The 18,955-nt window shown below is 34.1% G+C and overlaps 1 protein-coding gene across 9 annotated transcripts in view; it reads right to left on the reverse strand.

Annotated features, from left to right (window-relative positions):
- CNTLN (centlein) overlaps positions 1 to 18,955 on the reverse strand; it is a 417,071-nt gene that overhangs the window by 248,020 nt on the left and 150,096 nt on the right. For all 9 annotated transcript variants that reach the window (XM_077148088.1, XM_077148087.1, XM_077148091.1 and 6 more), the window contains 2 exons: positions 8,331 to 8,465; positions 7,533 to 7,712 (listed from right to left, as the gene is read on the reverse strand). In XM_077148088.1, the coding sequence (XP_077004203.1) occupies positions 7,533 to 7,712; positions 8,331 to 8,465 (315 nt within the window). The remainder of the gene's footprint in view (positions 1 to 7,532; positions 7,713 to 8,330; positions 8,466 to 18,955) is intronic.

The raw sequence follows: 18,955 nt of genomic DNA on the forward strand, positions 1-18,955 counted from the left end.
GCAGAGAAAGAGGTACACTTATCCACTGTTGGTGGGAATGTCAAACGGTGCAACCACTGTGGAAGGCAGTTTGGCGGTTCCTCAAAAAACTGAATATAGAATTGCCATACGACCCAGCAATACCATTGCTAGGTATCTACTCAAAGGACTTAAGGGCAAAGACACAAACGGACATTTGCACACCAATGTTTATAGCAGTGTTATTTACAATTGCAAAGAGATGGAAACAGCCAAAATGTCCATCAACAGACGAGTGGCTAAACAAACTGTGGTATATGCATACAATGGAATATTATGCAGCTTTAAGACAGAATAAACTTATGAAGCATGTAATAACATGGATGGACCTAGAGAACATTATGCTGAGTGAGTCTAGCCAAAAACTAAAGGACAAATACTGTATGGTCCCATTGATGTGAACCGACATTCGAGAATAAACTTGGAATATGTCATTGGTAACAGAGACCAGCAGGAGTAAGAAACAGGGTAAGATAATGGGTAATTGGAGCTGAAGGGATACAGACTGTGCAACAGGACTAGATACTCAAAAATGGACAGCACAATAATACCTAATTGTAATGTAATTATGTTAAAACACTGAATGAAGCTGCATCTGAGCTATAGTTTTGTTTTTTGTTTGTTTGTGTCTTTTTTCTTTTTTTATTATTATTATTTTTATTTTTTTCTCTATATTAACATTCTATATCTTTTTCTGTTGTTTTGCTAGTTCTTTTCCTAAATCGATGCAAATGTACTAAGAAATGATGATCATGCATCTATGTGATGATGTTAAGAATTACTGATTGCATATGTAGAATGGAATGATTTCTAACTGTTGTGTTAATTTCTATTTTTTATTTAATTAATTAAAAAAAAAAAAAGAATAACCTCCAGGATAAAAAAAAAAAGATACCGTGGGCCAGGAGAGTAGACCCACCCAAGCCCTTAGAGAGGGTGAATTTGCTCAGAAGGCAGAGGGTGGGCCTTCCACCTCCTTGTAGTGGGAGAGTTGAGCTGACTCAGGCCTTGGAGAAGGTGGAGCACGTTCCTTGTGGATTGCGCAGAACCTGGTTGCCATCCCATGGAGGGGTTGAGCATTTGCCCTGAGTGGTGGCAGAGAGCCCAAGCATGGCCCCAATATTTGGAGAGGATAGATCAGAGAAAAAGGTGGTTTCCCCAATGATCCTCAAATTTGCATTCAGAGCAAGGCCAACTGCTGTATATGCCCTTGGAAAGGGTGGGACTGCCACTTTCTAAAGCCCCAAAGATAAATGACTCTCAGATATTGAAATCTAATGAACTTTGTCTTACAGGTTTTTGAAATGGCTTGGGTTCAGTGATCCCTGTGTCCTTCCAATTTCCCCATATGGAAATGGAAACACGCACCCTATCACTGTTCCCCCTTTGTATACTGGCAGCAAATAACTTGTTCTGAGTTTTACAGGTCCGGAGCCAGAAGAGAGTTTTGCCTTAGAACAGACCATGCCTGTATCTGACTTTAATGAGACTGTGTACTCTTTTTCACCTGTATTCTATTTGTATTGTTACTGAAATTGTTTAAGTATTTCTGATATTGTGATAGAATGGATATATTTTGTGTATGGAAAAAATGCATCTATTTTAGGGTCCAGAGGGTGCAATGTGCTGGTTTGAAAGGATTATGCACCCTAGAAAAGCCACAGTTTAATATGATTCAATCTTTTGGGAGCAATCATTTCTTTCAGTCCCCATTCAGTACTATAGGTTGGAAACTTGAGTAGATTATCTCCATGGGGATGTAACTCACCCAATTGTGGATATTAATCTTTGATTAGAGGGAGATGTGACTCCACGCATTCCAACTGGGTTATGATTAGTTTCCTGGAGGAAACATTTTGGAGAAAGTGACCCAGCGAGAGTAGTCAGAGGCTTTTGGTGATGAAGAAACACCCCTAGGGGAGCTTTATGAAGCAAGAAGCCTGAAGAGGAAGCTAGCAGATGTCACCATGCTTTCCATGTGCCTTTCCTGTTGAAAAAGGTCCTGAACTTCATCGGCTTTTCTTGAGTGAATGGAACCTCTTGTTGTTGTCTTAATTTGGGCATTTTTATAGACTTGCTTATACACTTGCAACTGAATAAATTCTCCCTTTTAAAAGCCAAAAAAAAAAAATCTGTAATAAAAGAAAAGACAAGAGAATTAAAATGGTGAACCAGAAAACATCTAATGAAAAAGGAGGCAGCAATGGAAGAAAAGAACAAAAAAGACATAGACATAGATACACATATAAAATGTAAATAACAAAATGGCAGTTCTGAATCCAATCTTGTCAATAGTAACAATAATTGCAAAAGGAATGAACATGCCAATAAAGGAGAGATTGGCAGAAGGGAGAAAAAAGCATGCCCCAACCATACACTGTTTAAAAGAGTCATACCTCAATTCCAAAAACACAAATAAGTTAAAGTGAAATGAGGAAAAAACATTCCTCATTTGCTAGTAAACAAAAGAAAGCTGGGGTGGCTCTAAAAATACTTAAAAATTAAGACAAAAACTATTAAAAGAGACAAAGAAGGAAATAATATATTAATAAGAGGGCCAATTTATTAAGCAGATATAGCAATTATAAACATAAATGTAGCAAATAATAGATGCAAAAAAACTGAAGAAAACATTCTCAGAACTGAAGGAAGGAACAGACTTCACCACAGTTAACAGCTAGAGATGTCAAAACACCACTGTTAATAAAGGATAAAATAACTAGATAGAAGATCAGTGAGAAAGCAGAGTACTTGAATAACATTATAAACCAATACCAGATGTAACAACCCCAACCAACAGCAGCAGAGTACACATGGTTCTCAAATACACATAGTTCATTGTCCAGAACAGACCACATGTTAGATCACAAAATTACTGCCAATAAATTTTAAAATATTGAGGTCGTACAACTAACTTCTCAGGCCACCAAAGAATGAATCTAGAAATAAAAAACAGAAGTAAACCTAGGAAATTCACAAATACATAGAAATTAAACATTGTTTTCAACAACAAATGAGTCAAAGAAGAAATAATAAGGGAAATTAGAACATATTATAAGACAAATGAAAATTAAAACACAAAATATCAGAACTTATAATATGTAGCAGAGAAAGTTCTCAGGGGAGGAATTTAGAGTGGTACACATCAAATTTTAGAAAGAAGATCTCAAACCAATAGCCTAACATTACACCTTGAGGAATGAGAAAAAGAAGAGTATACGCACCCAAAGTAAGGAGAAGGAAAGAAAGAATACATGTTATAGTAGAGATAAATGAAATAGAAAATAGAAAAGTAATAGAGAATCAATTAAACTAAAACCTGATTATTTGAAAATGTCAATAAAATTGATGAACTGTTACCTGGACTTGCAAAGAAAAAAGAGATAAGATGTAAAAAACTAAAGCCAAACCTGAAATTGGGAATATTAATATCAATCTCACAGAAGTAAAAAGATTTATGAGTATATATAAGAAATGATCATTTTCCAACAAATGAGATAATCTAGATGAAATGGACAAATTCCCAGAAACATTTAAATTACCTAACTGATTCCAGAAAGGGAAAAAAAAAACAACCAATGGAACTATGAAAAAAGACTGAATGATAATCAAAAACCTCCCAACAAAGAAAAGTCCAGGACCACTTGGTATCAGGGCAAATTCTATCAAATATTGAAGGAACAACTGATACCAATCCTTCTCAAACACTTCCAAAAAAACATAAGAGGGAGGAACACTTCCTAAACCATTCTATGATGCCAGCATTATTTTGAAATAAAAGGCAGATACATATACCAAAGGAAAAACTATATAATGCAGCATCGCTTAGGAATATAGATGTAAAAATTCTCAAAACCTACTGGGAAAAAAATCCAACAGAATATTAAAAGAGTAGTATACCATGATCAAGTGGAATTAATCACAGGAATGCAAGGGAGGTTCATCATAAGAAAATAAATCAAGGTAATATGCTCAGAAATAAAATGAATGAAAAGAAACTCACATGAAAGTCTCAATTGATGTAAAAAAGACATTTGACAAATCTGACACACTTAAATGATTAAAAAAACACTCAGAAAAGTAGGAGTGGAAGACAGTATCTTCAAAATAATAAAGAAGGGCATATACATAAAGCTTACAGATAACATTATATTAAATACTGAAAGACAGAAAATTAAGGAGTAAGACATGGATTACTACAATCATCACATTAATCTCAAAATGTGCTCGATGCACCAGCCAGGGCAGTTAGGCAAGAAAAAGTAAGTCATACAAATTGGAAATGAAGAAGGAAAACTACCTCTATTTGCAGATAGCCTGGTCCTATATGCAGAAATTACCAAAGATTCCACAATTAAACTACTAGAACTAATAAACAAATTCCTCAAAGTAGAAGAGTACCCCATTAATGCACAAAAATCACTTGTGTTTTTATATATCAGCAATGATCAAAAGGACATCAAGAAAGTAATTATATTTAAAATAACATCTAAAAGAATAAAATAACTATAGTAAATTTAAATAAGAATGTGAAAGACTTCTACTCTGAAAGCAATAAAACATTGCTGAACAAAATTACAGACCTAAATAAATAGAAAGATATTCCATGTACATGGTTTAGATTACTGGGCCTTGTAAAACATTTTAAAATCTGGAAGTGTGTGTCTGCCAACTTTGTTTTCCCTATTCAAAATAGTTTTAGCTATTCAGGGACATTTATCCTTCCATATGAATTCGATGAATGCCTTTTTCATTTCTGCAAAATAAAAAAGCTGTGGAGTTCTGACTGGTGTTTTACAGTTTCCTTGTTGCTAAAGCAAATACCATGCAATGGGCTGGCTTAAGCAATAAGAATTTAGGCTCATGAGTTTTGAGGATAGGAGAATTCCAAATCAAGGCATCAGGAAGATGATGCTTTCTGTTCAAAGACTGGCATTCTGGGGCTGGATGCTGGTGATCCTTGGTCCTAGACTCCTCTATCACATGACAGTCTCTATGGGCCTCTCCCTTCTCTTCTGGTTCTCTTTATTTTTGGCTTTTGGATGTGCCCTCTGTGGCTTTATTCCTTCCCTATAAGACTTCCAGTAATAGAATTAAGACTCATCCTGGGCCACAACTTATCTGAAGTAACCTCACCAGAAGATCCTATTTATAAGAGTTCACATTCACAGGAATTGTTTAAGAACATATTTTTCCGAAGTACATAGCTCCAAACCACCACAACTGGGATTGCACTGAATCTGTAAATTGCTTTGGGCAGTATCAATACCTTACAATATATTATTTTCTAATCATGAACACACAAAAAACTTCCATTTATTTAATAATCTTTAATTTCTTTCAACAATATTTTGTAGTTTTTCATATATGTCTTTTGCATGCTTGGTTAAATTTATTCCTAGATATTTGACTTATTTTATTGATATTATAATGGAATTTTTTTCTTAATTTCTTCTTCAGATGTTTCATTACTAGGTTGTTTTAGTTAATGCTGTCAGAATGCAATATACAAGAAATGAGTTGGCTTTTATGAAGGGGATTTACTAAGTTTACAGTTTACAGTTCTAAGGCCATAAAGATGTCCAAACTAAGGCATCAGAGGAAATACCTTGACTTAAGAAAGGCTAATGGCATCTACAACACCTCTGTCAGCTGGAAAGGCACGTGGCTGGCATCTGCTGGTCCTATGGCATCTGGTTTTAAACAAGTTTCCTAGGGGCGTTTTCTTTCTGCACCTCCAAAGGTCTCCCTGTCAGCTCTGAAGCAACTCCAAAATGTTCCCCCTTTTAAAGGATTCCAGTTGTTGACTTCAACAAAATTATCTATTTTTCCTTCTATTCATCTATTTTTTCCTTTTCTTGTGGTTGGTGCTTTTGATCTCATATCAAAGAATATATTACCAAATCTAGGCTCCTAAGGATTTTCCCCTATGACTTCTTTTAACAGTTTTATGATCATAGCTCATATATTTTGGTTTTTGTTTCATCATGAGGTAATTTTTGTATATGATGTGAGGTAGGAGTCCTATTTCATTCTTTTGGTTGTGGATATCCAGTCTTCCCAGTATAATATATATAAAGGACTATTTTCTCCCCTTGAGTACACCTGGCATCCTTGCTGAAAATCAATGGGTCATAAATCTGTGGTTGTATTTCTGGACTCTTAATTCTATTCCATTGGTCTACTGTCTCCCCTTATGCCAGTACCACAGTATCTTGATTACTTTAGGTTTGCTGTAAACTTTGATATCTATTAGTGATCTGAATCCTCTAATTTTTTTCTTCTATTTCAAGACTATTCTGGCTATTCAGGGCCTCTAGCAAGTGCACATGAATTTGATAACTGGTTCTTTTTCATTTTTGAAAAAAGAAAATGGCTGCTGGTATTTTAGTCACAATCGAATTGAATATTTAGATTGCTGTGGGTGATCCTGACATCTTAACCATATTATCTCTTCCAATCCATGAATATGGGATGTTTTCCCATTTATTTAGGTCTCCTTTAATTTTTTTCAGCAATGTTTTATAGTTTACAGAAAAGAAATCATTCACATGCTCGGTTAAATTTACTCCTAGATGGTGTATTCTTGTAGATTCTATTGTTGCAAAAACTGTATTCTTTATTTCCTTTCAGATTGGTTATTACTGGTGTATAGAAACACAAGTGATTTTTGCATGTTGATGGGGTACCCCCATTACTTTTCTGTTGTGAATTCTTTGGGATTTCCTCCATACAGGAAAATCAATTTTCATATCAATTGCAGAGACAGTTTTACTTCTTTTCAAATCAATTTAGATTCCTACTTAAATGTTTTTTTATGTGTTTCTATATAATGGGACTGCCATATTCATTAGCACTAAAATTTGTTTCTGTCATTTTCAACAAAATCTCTGGTGAAAGAAAAACTTTAAATTAATTAAAATAAAATGAATAAAGCCATTTTCAGGACAACAGAAGGCCACAAAAACACACTATTTAAAAAAACTACTGACCAAATGGGATGTAAAAATATTGTAAACATAGATTCTAAATCACATATATAAATAAAACTTTACTATGAAAAAGGTCCTCTTAAGCAAAAGAGAGAACTATAGTTGAATATTTTAAAAATGTTTTCCATTTATTGACATCTTAACTTTTAAAGGACCTGGAAAATATGATCTTAATACTAGACTGCAATAAATTCTAACAATATTACAAATTTAAGCTGTAATTCAAAAAACTCAAAACCCATGCTCTAAACATATATTTTTAAATCATGTTTTATTTCAAAATGCAATGTCCTTTATTTTTTAATGATTACATTTTAGAATAACTATTTGAAGTCAGTTTCCTGCTTTGCAACATCAATTTTTTAAAAGCTGTGGGTCTTAAGTGAAGGAATATAAATTAATTCTAGTCCCACTGGTAAGTTTGAATACATAACTTGTTATTTAAAGAAAATAACTTGAAGTAAACTTCCTATATGAAGTTAGGTTCAAATTAGTAGCCTGGATTCCATTCTCACCGCATACCTTTATTTTTGCATCAACAGTATATTTTTCTTTTCTCCAATGTTCTTCCTGCTTCCTCAATTTCTCCAGGTCATTTAGCAGGTCAGCGCAGCGTGTACTTAATTTCTTATTTTCCTCCTCCAGATTTTTTATAACCAGTCTGTTTTGCTCTTCCTTACTCTGTACACACTCCTTGGTGTCCTGTAGAACAGTACCACAAGGGCCGATAAACAAAAAAAAAAAAAAAAAAGAGGAAGAAAGAAAGGTGAGAACTAATCAGCAAATATAAATTGTGCAGTTTTATCCTCACAGCAGCTTCTTCTATATTTGATGGCCAAGGTCACCTGTGTACTTTTATTGGCCTCTTTTCATGCAGGTGGATGGGTCATATTTTTTCACTGGATGACAGCTTTGATGAGTACACATTTGCAAAGAGCCCATTAATTGATCAAGCTGCCTTTGATGATGTCCCCAGCTATTTTTGAGACCCACACAGACATATCCTCCCAGACCTGGTTTTTATCAATTAATAATGTCAGTCCCATCAGAATCTAATTACAAGAAGCCACATATTCACACTCCTACTTTCTTAGCTCCATTTCCATCATTAACTATTTATCTGAAAGTTATAAAGCTTAGAGTCTTAGCTTTAAAGCATCTTTCTCAGAGTTTTTGCATAGGAGAAAACTGTATGATACAGTAAAGCCTAAGGCAATTTTTTTCTCCAAGGCTGTCACATTCTGTGCCACAAAGTCTGACAAAGCTTAAAGCAGGACTTTAAAGCAATGGTCTATAAAAACTAAGCACAAGTTAACACACCTTAAGTTCTTGACTTTTATCTTTAAATTTCTTCTGCAAGGTACTAAATTCATTCCTTAGGAAAGCATTTTCTTCATCTTTTGCAATCTTCCTTTTTACAAGGTCATTTATTTCCTGTGTTAGTCCTAATTCTCTCTGTGGAAAAAATTAAAATTATTGAGGGTCTGGTAATTCTAAACAACAATATTTAAAATATTCAAGTTTTCATTGCTAATAGTTAGTTTGGATTAAATAGCTTTCATCACAACTTCTACCATCACAATTCCCATGTCTTCTAACTTGCCTATGGATTTTCAAATTCAATGTGCAAGTATGGTGCCTATTTATCAAGTCAATATGAAGCACACACAGCAAATGGACACCAAAAATATTAAACAACATTCAAAGCAAAGTGTCAGAAGGCAGGTGTGTAACAGGACAAAAAAATTTACAAAATACCCTAATCAAAGAAAATGCATACATAGTGAAAATAAGAATCATTTATCCTCTTACTTGAGCCTCACTTGGAAAAATATTTTTTAATAAATTAAAATATTTTTAAAGAATTTTTAAGGCAATGATTACACTGTTTTATGAAGGCATAAATTATTTTAAAATTTGTTTTAGTACTAAAGATAATTTGCTCTGTAAAAGAATATTCACAAAATCAAGACTACCATAATTTTTAACTGAGTATTCTTCTTACCTGCCAGGTATTTCCAAATGGATACCTAGTTGGTGGATATACCCACTACTCATTTCTTAGCTTCCTATTTTATCTTGTTTCTCAGAAAATTTACCCACTGCCTTGGCTTTCAGTCTCACCTCTGTCTGAAAGACTCCCCAATCCATAATCCAGCCCTGACTATCTCTCAGCCACCAATACCACATTTCCAATTTTATATACAATATTTCCACTTTGATTCTCTGCTGCTCTCTCGAACTAACAGCTAAAGCCAAAATCCATATCCTGATGCTATCTATCCCCTTTTCTAAGCTTCTGCAAATTCTGTCAACATTCCCATTCCTCTATCTAATATTTATTAAGCACTTTTTGTCTGATACACTAATTTGAAGTCTTGAAACTCAGTCTTAACAAAAAACTTCCCCCAAACCTCACCTTTCTGCAAATAAAGAAGCAGAAACCTAGTGACAGAAATACACAGTACGGGCTCCTGATCTTTATTTCATATTCCACTTATAACTGATGCTCATCTGACCTCTACATTTCAATTTATCTTGCACTGCTGTATTTACTTCTTATCAAACCCTCTCCAAAGGACTTGGATATAAAGTAAAGATTATGGTAAGATTCAAGGACAGAATGAAAGACTGCTGAGTTTGAAGAATAAAATGAGGATATCTCTTATGTTCAAATTTTTTAAAGCTGTAATATTAAATGTTGATTTTGTCTTACTTCTACTTAAAAAATTTAAACACTTAAACACAGAATACATACAAAATAACGTGTGGTATACATAAGGTATAAAGAAATGAAAGGAGTCTAGTAGCCACTACCAACCAGTGAAGAAACCCACAACTCTGAGGTACATCCCCTGATCTTCTAACACTTTCTACCCACTTCAGGGGAACAATTGTACTGAAACTCTGGTTCTCATTCTTCCTTTCCTTTTCTTTCAAGACACATATATACCTATTTCATATATTTTATAATTGAGTATATTTTAAAATTTTATATAAATTAAGTTATATTACACATATTCTGTGGCTTGCTATTTTTGCTCAATATTATGTTCCTAAATTCATCCATACTGATGGATGGAATTTAGCTCAATCACCTTGGCATATAGTAGTATCCCATTACATAAATATACTATATTTATCCATGCCCTGTCAATTTGTATTTCAGTTTCCCATTTTTGGAGGGAAGAGGTATATAAACAATACTGCTGTGAACAATTATAAATATGTCTCCAGATACACACAGCAAGAATTTCTGCTGGGTAATATATTTAAACTACAGACCACAATTTATTAATGTGCTAATAACATTCATTTAGTCATCACGATCAACATTTTTTAAAAAGTGGAATAGAGTAAAAAATATCTAAGTTGATAAGCACAAATTCTGGGAAACAATTATGTCCACAAGAATGAATTTATGAAACTAGCAGACACACTACATTAAATATTTCCAAAATGTGTTGCATTGTTTAATTCGGAGTTTTTATTGTATTGAAATATTATTAAATTTACATTTGATAAAAACTATCAAATTTTAACCTTTATTATAAATAGCAAAGACAAATACTGCTACACCAAACAAAAAATTCAATCATGTCTTTATGGTTAATTTCATGTGTCAGTTTGGCTGGGTTATGGTGTTTAGTTACTTGGTCATGCAAATCCTAGGCTGATTGTGAATGTGATGTTATTTCGTGGCTTTAAATCATTAGTTAGTTGACTGTATCTATCACTGATTTCATCTACAATCAACAAAAGAGACTGTCTCCAGCAAGGAATTGAAAGGAAACTCCTCATTCAATTACTTGGCAGCCTTACAGGGAAAACTATTTCACCAGTTAGAAAGACAAATTACCATCTCTCCTTCAGTCAGTCAGATTCTCCTGGGGAATTCAACATCACCATTGAGTTCCAGACTTGCAGCCTGCCCTATGGAATTCAGACTTGCCAATCCCCATGGTCATGTGAGCCAATTTCTTTAATAAAGCTAAAAATATTTTATCTCCCTCTCCCTCTCTCTTGTCAGTTCTGTTTTTCTGGAGATGCCAGACTAATACATATGTGAACATTAACACTATTTATGAAATATTCATAGGTCTGTCCTTTGAAAGGAGAAATGATAAAACCTGAGCACCCCTCATCTATCTTAGACATTTAGACTTCATGAAGCCAAGAACACAGAACCAACTAATAAAAATTTTAGAAGAGTTTGCCTATATAACTAACTATGAGTTAAACTTAACAAATACTAACAATATAATATCAGTTTTGTCAAATTAATATTAAAAATTAGTTTGACAAAATTGATATTAACATTGCACAATCATTAGAGTATTAAATTAGACAAAGATGCATTCCCAAAGACGAGCACTGATAAATTAAACCCGAAATTCATATAATTTTGTCTAATTTCAACATAATTTCCTAATAAAACATACTCTCATTGATGTGCTTTAGATAACAGCACCATAGTTCTATATAGTTAAAAATTAATTTTAAAACTCGGCTGTATGAAAGTTTTTCAAGAAAATTATCTGCATAGAGTACATTCTTAATGGTCTGCCTTGAGTTAATATTAAAATAAACAAATTAAAACTCTGAGGAATCAAAAGCATAAAGAGTGACAAGATAAAGTATATCTTGAACAAATAATTTATTATGGATAAGCCATGAAATAAATAATTCACATCATGGTTAAGAGAAGTCTATCACATAAGAAAAAAATGATAGTGAGTATGAAGCAGGAAAAAAAGAGCAGCCACATAAGATCTAAAACTCTACCAAGCAATACTTTATTTGTTTTATTATGTATATTCACCTATTTTCAACTTAGACTTGAGAGTGTCAATTTAAAAAGAAAAAAAACACGCAGAAGCAATGAAATTATAACTACCAAAACAATGGTAAATAGAAAATAGAGAAAGAGAAAGGGATAAGAGAACTAATTGCCATTGACAAAAAAACTTATTTATGAGCTTCCTAGAAGATAAAGAAAAAGGGAAATACAATGTTAAAAAGCAATCATCATCTAATTGAAAGTAACATATTAGACTACCAGAAGAGTCATGTTATCTAGTGAAATACTAGAAGAGGAATTTGTACCTGATTTTTTAAATAATTAACAGTGACAAAGCTAAAGCATAATATTACCAAAAGAATCTATATGGCAGTCCCTTACACTAATGGCTATCGATACAATATCCCATAATATTAGACTGCACTTCTAACAAGTTTTTCTGCAAAAAGGTGAGGAATCCAGCTCCTGGTCAAAACACTAAGTGTGATTTGCTGGGCCTGACCATAGGCAATTATAAACAAAGGCTTAACCTGGCCTCACAGGGGAAAGCTGCCCTTGCCACAACAGAGCATTACAGTCTATGAAGACAGCGGAAGTCATTGCAGTCAAGAACTCAGGGTCCCCAAGCAGTTATACTTTTACAAACATCTGCAAACCTAATTCAGCTACCTACATATTGGGGGGTTTGAACTGAAGCCTTCCTCAGATGCCCCTTAAATCTCTGCTATCAAAGGGATAGGGAAGACCTTGATGACATTTTGCTTTCTACCTGACTTAGTACTCAGTACTTTTCTATACCTAGCACTCTCCCTGTCCCTCTCCTTGCCCCAGTTTCAAAAAACTGCAGAAGCCTTTTATTCGTGGCTTCCTCAGCAGTAAGATCTCCCCAACTCTGCACTGGCCCAACTGACCACAGTGTAGCAGGTAGTTCCATGGTGGGAAGTGGAACATAGTGGGAGCTGGTACCTTCTTCAGTTTAACCTCCTGCTTCTTTATCATAGTAAATGATTAAAGGCTTAACTGTTCATTTTGGCTTGTGCCAATTGGGCATCTTTTGTCAACTGTCTCTTGAGCTTTCTGAGTCAGGTTAGTTCTTGAAAACAGCTAAAAGAAATAACGTCCAAGTGTACAGCTTTCTAATAATTTGATTAGACACAGAGTTAAGATTCAAATAATCTAAACAAACTGTCATTCTTAATTTTTACTCTATTCTTTAAGGCTGTATCTCTTGAAAATTAACAACTCTTTAATATTAGTCACTGAAACAATAAAAACCCACAGGAGAATCCTGTTCTAAGACGAATAAGTATACTCCTAAAATTAAAAAACATTATGCTAAGCAAAAATGCTAGACATAAAAGGATAAATGATTCCATTTATGTGAAATATCTAGAATATTCAGAGGTTACCAAAGGCTAGGAGGATAAGAGAATGGGTAGTTATTGCTCAAATGGGTACAGAGTTTCTGCTCGGAGTAACAAAAAAGTTCTGGTAATGGATGGTAGCACAACATTGTAAATGTAACTAATGCACTGTATTGTACAATTAAAAATAGTTAACATGGAAAATTTAACATTTTAGGTACATTACTGGAATAATATATTTTAAAATAAAGGAAGAAATGGATATATTAACATCAGATAAAATCAACCAGAACACAAACAGTATTACCAAAAATTAGGAGGAATGTTTCACAATGATGAAAGGTTCAATTCAACAGGAAGACCAAACATCATAAATGTGTTTGTACCTAATAACAGCTTCAAAATATACGAAACAAAAAATGACAGAATTACAGGTAGAAAGAGATAATTCCACAAACATACTAGGAGATTTAACACCCACTTAAAAACTGACAAAATAACAAGACAAATAGCTAAGACGCTGCAGATCTGAATAATATCAAGCACCATGGCCTTATTAATGTCAATAGAACACAACACTCAACAACAGCAGAATATACATTCTTTTCAAACTGACATGATAAGTTCACCAAGATTAAAAGGACTGAAAACATAGCGTATATTATCTGATCAAATAAAACTGAAGTAAAAATCAGTAACAGTAAGATATATAAAAATTCCAAACATCTGGAATTTAAACTTCAGAATAATCCATGTGACTTAGTTCCCCAGATGCTAATACAAAAAACATACAATGGGTTGGCTTAAACAATGGGACACTACTGGCTCACAGTTTTGAAGCTAGGAGAAGTCTAAAACTGAGGCATCAGCAAGGTAATATTTTCTTCCCAAAGAATGTGGCACGCTGGGGCTGGGGCTGGCTTATGTTTTTTCTGTCATAAGGTAATTCACATGTAAGCATCTTCTTCTCTTCTAAGGGTTCCACTGACTTCTAGTTTCTGGCTGGTCTCTGTGGTTTCTCTTTCTAGGGCATCTCTGTAAGGTCTCCAGTAATAATGATTAAGATCCAATCCTGATTCAGTTGGTGCATATATCAACTGAAGTAACCTCATCAAATGACCTATTTACAATGGGTTCAGGACCAGAGAAATGGATTAAGGTGGTTTTTTGGTTGTTGTTTTCTCCTTTGTAGGGTGTAGTGCATGGTCCGTGAATTGAACTTGAGCCTTCCAAATGGAAGGCGAGCATTCTACAAAATGAATGACCCATGCACCTTGGATTAAAGTTTGAACAAAGTTTTCTGGGGTACATAATTCTAAAGCACCACACCATGCTACAAAGAATAAATCACAAATAAACAGAAAATATTTGCAATAAATAACAGTGAACAGCAAAATCATCAACATGGTGATGTAATACATTTGCTGATAAAGTCTCTACTCAGAATCAAATAATAAAAGGATAAATCCCCCTTGCTTGGAACCCTGGAATAAAATAGACTGGAAAAGGATTCTACAAATGCTGAATCAAAGAAAAAGTAAAAAAGAATCACCAAAATCAGAAGGGTATTTACAATTTACAAGAAATTCTCTGTATTTTAGAACCTCATCTACTCTTTGAGACCAAAGGAAGGAAGTTTTATTTTGCCCAGAACCTAAATTTATGGTAGCACATAACCTAACTTAACCTGCAGAGATAGATCATTTAAACAATTCAAACATAGAGCCCAGAATAAGAATGAGGTCCTTTAATCCTGTACAGCTTACTGTAATGTCTGGATACATTCCAGAGTATATCAAGCAGATAATCAAAAAGTATTGGCAAAGTCCCTTGAGGGAACAATATGGAACTGCTAAATTTTACCATGGGGAAATCCCTGATACTGTGTCAAACATTAAGGATGACCAAAACAATAGGCCAAGCACTTGATTTTAAAGCTTGTTCTCATGAAACTTATGTATGTAGTGCAGAAGCTTAGCCTACCTATTAGTATGCCTAAGAGTTACTTAGGACCTCTTTTGTTGCTCAAATGTAGTCTCTCTCTCTCTCTCTGTGTCTCTGTCTCTCTGTCTCTCTCTTGCCCAACTCTGGAAGTGAAACCCAACTCTGCAAGTGAAAACACTGCCTTCCCTGCTATGTGGGGTATGGCATCCAGGGGTGAATGTCTCTCTGGCAGTGTGGGAGATGAGTCTCAGGGATGAGCCTGGCCCCGGCACTGAGAGAACAACAATGCCACCCTGACCAAAAGGGAGAAAAGAAGTGCAACAAACAATGTATGTGGCTGAGAGAGTTCATATAGAATCAAGAGGCTACTCTAGAGGTCACTTTTATACAAGCATCAGACATTGTTATGTATCATAGCTTGCTAAACCCCAAACAAAACCATTCCAGCCAATCCTGAAGAACAACTAGGGTATTATATAAGATTCTACAAAGATTCCACGCACTCGGGTAACTTTCCAGAAATCTACAACCTCCAGATGGGTCCCTGGACAAGATAAGTCCTGAAATGCAGAGAGGCCAGCCTCTCCAGAACATCAACTAGTTCTATCCCCCTATCCCATGGTATCGATAGGCCTTTCCAACATGAAAAATTAGACAAGGCATAGCCCAAACATCCCTAACGAGTGGGATAAAGATCAAAGGTGATGGTGGAATTATACAGGGAAGGTAGGGTTTAACAAGCTAGTATGATTGCTGAATCATCATACTGATATTTCTTTTAGATTCCAGTATCTTAGAGTAGCTAGAAGTAAAAACTTAAAATTGTGGAACTATAATCTATACCAAACTCTGAAATCTGTTCTACAACTAACTGTTGTGATGCATTTTGAAATTTATTGCTTTTTGTATATATGTTATTTTTTTACAAAAAAAAAGTTAATTGTGATGATAAATACACAGCCATATGACGATGCTTTGAATCACTGATTGTACACTTTGGATGATTACCAGGTATATGAAGATATAATATATATCAATAAAAAAGAAAAAATGAGAAGAGAAAAAGAAACATAGAACATTGCAAGATTTCCAGAGAAGGAAGAGAAGAAGGAATTTTTCTCCTGTGGGTGAAACAAATGAGCAATTAAACCCTTGGTAAGAGGGAAAACCAATCTTCAGGATTAACACATGAAGATAATCAGATGCCAGAGACATCAGCAAAAAATTAACAAGTCATACTAATAAGTAAGAAAGTATACTCAATCAAGAAAAGAAATTAAGATTTCAGAGGAGACACAGACTTTAAAACAAGTAATCATATAAGTTCAAACAAATCTCCTAAATCCATTCAAGGAGATGAAATAAAATATGGAGAGAAATAAACTAATGGTGGATATTGAGTTAATGGATATTAAGAAGGCAGTGTGACCATAACAAAGAATTCAAAAGTTTAAAAAGAAATGTAACCAAAATTAAAGGGAAGAAAGGAACAAAAACTGAGATTAAAAATACACTAGACGCATATACGAGCAGATTTCCAGAGGCAGAAGAATCAGTTAACTAGAATACAGGACAATCAAAATCATACAATCAGAAGAAAAGAATAGAAAAAAAAATTCCACAGGATCTCAGTGATACAAGTGTGAGGCATAAAAATATATACATCATGGGTGTCCCAGAAGGACAAGAGAGTGTAAAGGGGGCAGAAAGGCTATCTGAGGAAATATAAGCCAAAAATTTCCCTATTCTTATGAAAGACGTAAATATACATGTCCAAGAAATACTACATACATACTCAAACAGAATAAATCCTAACAGACCTACTCCAAGACACATACTAATCAGAATGTCAAATGCCAAAGATAGAGAATTCTGAAAGCAGCACGAGAAAAGTGACTCATCACATACAAGGGATCCTAAATAAGACTAAGTGCTAATCTCTCACCAGAAACCATGGAAGCAAAAAGACAGTAATATCAAATATTTAAGGTATTGAAGGAGAAAACCTTCTAGACAAAATATCTCTAGTCACAAAACTGTCTTCAAAAATGAGAGAATTTAATATACTCATGAATAAACAAGAACTAAGAGAGTTCGTCAACAAAAGACCTGCCCTACAGGAATTACTATAGGGAGCTCTTCAGGTTGAAAGGAAAAGACAAGAGAGAGCAATATGGAGGAATGTAGTGTGAGGAACAGAAGATCTTCAATAAAGGTAATTAAAAGGTTAAATACAAAACCCAAGAGTACTGTTTCCTCAGTATATAACTTTATTCATTAATCCCTATAAGAGTCAGAATACAACTCAACGAGAAAAAGGTATATTTCCTGATAATGGACTGCAAAAAGTTTTAACTGGGGTAAAAACAATGTAATGAAGGAAAACAGAGGGATACGGAAGCAGAGAATGTGTTCGCTATTCAGACTTCGGTATATTTTCAAATTAGTAGGTTATAGATGTGTTTTGTATAATACAAACCCCAGGGTAACTCCAAAGAAAAAATTTTTCAAATATACAGGAATAGAACTGAGAAAGGGATCAATCAGATACATCACAAAAGATCAACTATACAGAAAATGAGGCTGCAATAAAGGAAAAAAGATAAAAATGAAAGGACACGTAAAAAACAAAGGAAAAAAATGAATGCAATTACTACCTTATCAGTAATAACATTGAATATTAATGGATTAAACTCCCAAATATAAAGACATAGATTGCAGAATGTAAAAAGCATAATGCAACTATATGTTGTTTACAAAAGACTAACCCCAAAGACATAAAAGGTTGAAAGTGATAGAATGGAAAAAGATAATCCTTGCAAATGGTAACCAAAAAAGAGCTGAGATAGCTATACTAATATAGGACAAAAATGATAAACATTCCAAAAGCTGTTACAAGAGAAAAAGAAGGACACTATATGTTGATAAAAAGGTCAATCCACCAAGAAGATATAGCATTCATAAATATTCAGGCACCTAGCAACCGTGTTCTAAAATTCATGAGGCAAACATTAGCAGAACTTAAGGGAGAAATTGACATCTCTACAATAATTGTTGGATACTTCAATACACCACTCTCATCAGTAGATAGGACACCCTGACGGAAGATCAATAAGAAAACAAAGAACTTGAATAATATGATAAATGAACTAGACCTAACAGACATACACAGAATATTGTACCCCCAAACAGCAGGATATACATTTTTTCTCAAATGCACATGGATCATTCTCCAGGACAGATCCCATGATGGGTCACAAAACAAGTTCCAGTAAATTTAGAAATATTGAAATCATACAAACTGTCTTCTGTGACTATAAAGGATTGAAGGTAGAAGTCAATAACAAGTGGTGAATAGGAAAATCCACAAATATATGGAAGTTAAATTACACTCTCTTATACAATAAGTGGGTCAAAGAGGAAACTGTATGGGAAATCAGTACCTATCCTGAGACGAATGAAAACTAGAACCCAACATATCAAAACTTATGTGATGCAACAAAGGCAGGGCTGAGATCCAAAATCATTGACCTAACTGCACATCTAGAGGAAGCAGAAAAAGGAAAGCAAATTAAACTCAAAGAAAGCAGAACGAAAGAAATAGCAAAGATTAAAGTAGAAATAAATGAAAGTGAGAAAAAAAAACACTACAGCGAATTAACAAAACCGAAAGCTGAATCTTTGAAAAGATCAATAAAATTGACAAAACTTTAGCTAGACTGAGAACGAAAGAAAGAGAAGTTGGAAATACATAAAATCAGAAATGAAAGGGGGAGTGGACATTACTAGTAACCACACTGAAACAAAAAGGATCATAAGACGATACAATGAACAAC

Source organism: Tamandua tetradactyla, chromosome 2 (assembly GCF_023851605.1).
Source record: "Tamandua tetradactyla isolate mTamTet1 chromosome 2, mTamTet1.pri, whole genome shotgun sequence".
Taxonomy (NCBI): domain Eukaryota; kingdom Metazoa; phylum Chordata; class Mammalia; order Pilosa; family Myrmecophagidae; genus Tamandua; species Tamandua tetradactyla.